The sequence below is a fragment of the Bison bison genome, unplaced genomic scaffold (genome assembly GCF_000754665.1).
Source record: "Bison bison bison isolate TAMUID 2011002044 unplaced genomic scaffold, Bison_UMD1.0 scf7180017864492, whole genome shotgun sequence".
In the NCBI taxonomy this organism is placed as follows: Eukaryota; Metazoa; Chordata; class Mammalia; order Artiodactyla; family Bovidae; genus Bison; species Bison bison.
The window spans coordinates 3,944,270-3,946,168 of NW_011495051.1; the positions used below are offsets into that span (position 1 = coordinate 3,944,270).

Below are 1,899 nucleotides of genomic sequence, written 5' to 3' on the forward strand. Positions count from 1 at the left end.
CTGACATCCCCTCCACCTGCAGGTCCAGGTTATGAGGGCCGTGTCCTTGGGCCAGGTGGTCATCACCAAGAACCGCAACGGGCTTTACTACCGGTGCCGCGTCATCGGCACCACCACGCAGACCTTCTACGAAGTGAACTTTGATGACGGATCCTACAGCGACAACCTGTATCCAGAGAGCATCACTGTGAGCGGCAAGGGGCGGGGCAGACACTGCCCTTAGGACGCTGGGAGGGTTCCTCACGCTGCTGGAGAGCTCTGCCTGCAGGAGGGTGGGCCACAGGGCAGGGTGGCAGCAGACCCCAGGCACCCGCCCATAGCTCACCCTGACAGTTTAAGCTGAGAGCACCGCCTTTCTCTGGCTGGGATGTTTCTACCGAATGGGGCCTTTCTTAGCCCAGGCCAGTGTGGTGGCCGAGGCCAAGGGCGCCCCTCACCCCATCCCATCTTTCCCTCCACAGAGTAGAGACTGTGCCCGGTTGGGCCCACCACCCGAGGGCGAGTTCGTGGAGCTCCGGTGGACTGACGGCAACCTCTACAGGGCCAAATTCATTTCCTCTGTGACCAGTCACATCTACCAGGTGAGGGGGTCCTGTTTGCCAGGTATGGTGGGGCCTGGGGTGGGGCCCTCAGCAGGGTCTTTTGGGGACTGTGGAGCTATCCTCTGAGGTCAGTGCAGGCGGGAAGGTCTTCTAACTGTCCCATATTTTCCCCTTTGGAGATGTCTTCTCGATTGTGTGTGTGTGTGGTAGAACATACTTAACGAAATTTACCGCTTTCACCATTTTTTAAATGTACAATTCAGTGCCCCTGATTTTTTAAAAAAAATCAAGTTGATTGTGAGTTTTTTCTCATGATCGTGTAAGAAAAGTTATTGACGTGTGAAATCTTAGAAGAAAAATCACCCCCTATCCCAGTGACAAAGACAATGATGGATGACCCTGTGCTGTTTTCCCAGCGGTCGCCCTGCAAGCCGACTGTGAGTGGGTGGGCGCGGGGATGCAAGCTGGGCGCGGGGATGCAAGCTGAACTGCATCCCCTTGGCAGGTGGAATTCGAGGATGGGTCCCAGCTGACAGTGAAACGTGGTGACATCTTCACCCTGGATGAGGAGCTCCCCAAGAGGGTCCGGTCCCGGCTGGTAAGTGGCCAGGAGTTGGGGCGGGGGTGGAGGCACAGCTGCCTTGGGGAGCGACCCGTCCAGGCGGCCTTGGAGTCCCGCCTTGGCCTTTGCTGGTTTTGAGGCAGGAGGGGCAGTGGGAGAGTTGGCCTGGCCAGTAAGGAGGAGACAGCAGCACCTAAGCATGGATCGCAGCTGCACGCTGGCGATGCAAAAGGGAATGAGAGAAGCTGGTCTTTTCTCACGACTTTTCGCCATCTTCTTTCTTTTGGATTTAACCCAGAGGCAAACTTTTGAGGATCAGGGGCTGTGGCTGTGGGTGGGAGAGCCGAGTCAGAGCTGGTGGGGGTCTCAGATGCGAGGTTCCCTGGGGGACAGACAGGAGCTGCCAGGCAGACCAACGGCCTGTGTGCAACCCAGCCTTGCCTCCCATGTTCTGTGGACGGCAGGGCTTCCACCCTGCTAGGGGGCCAGTGGCTGGGAGGCGGGAGGGGCTGTCCCCAGCAGCCGAGGGCCAGTGGCCTCCAGCAGGGCAGGCATTTGTTCCAGCCAGGCCCCCAAGCACAGCCTGTATTTCAATTCATTCTGGCTGCTATACCACATTGGACAACTTAAACAATCTCATAGGATTCTGGAAGCTGAAAGTCCAAGATCAAGGCACCAGTAAGTGCCTTGGTGAGGGCAGACCCTGGTTTGTGGATAGCTGCCTTCTGTGTCCTCACGTAGTGGAGAGAGAGAGGGCGCTCTCAGGGGTCCCTTTATAAGGGCACTGATCCTGTT

General features: G+C 57.3%; 1 protein-coding gene across 1 annotated transcript in view; it reads left to right on the top strand.

Moving 5' to 3' along the window:
- The window catches only part of KDM4B (lysine (K)-specific demethylase 4B), an 89,971-nt gene that overhangs the window by 86,849 nt on the left and 1,223 nt on the right, over nt 1-1,899 (top strand). The window contains 3 exon segments of the mRNA XM_010828455.1: nt 14-187; nt 462-581; nt 1,048-1,140. Coding sequence (XP_010826757.1) covers nt 14-187; nt 462-581; nt 1,048-1,140 — 387 coding nt within the window.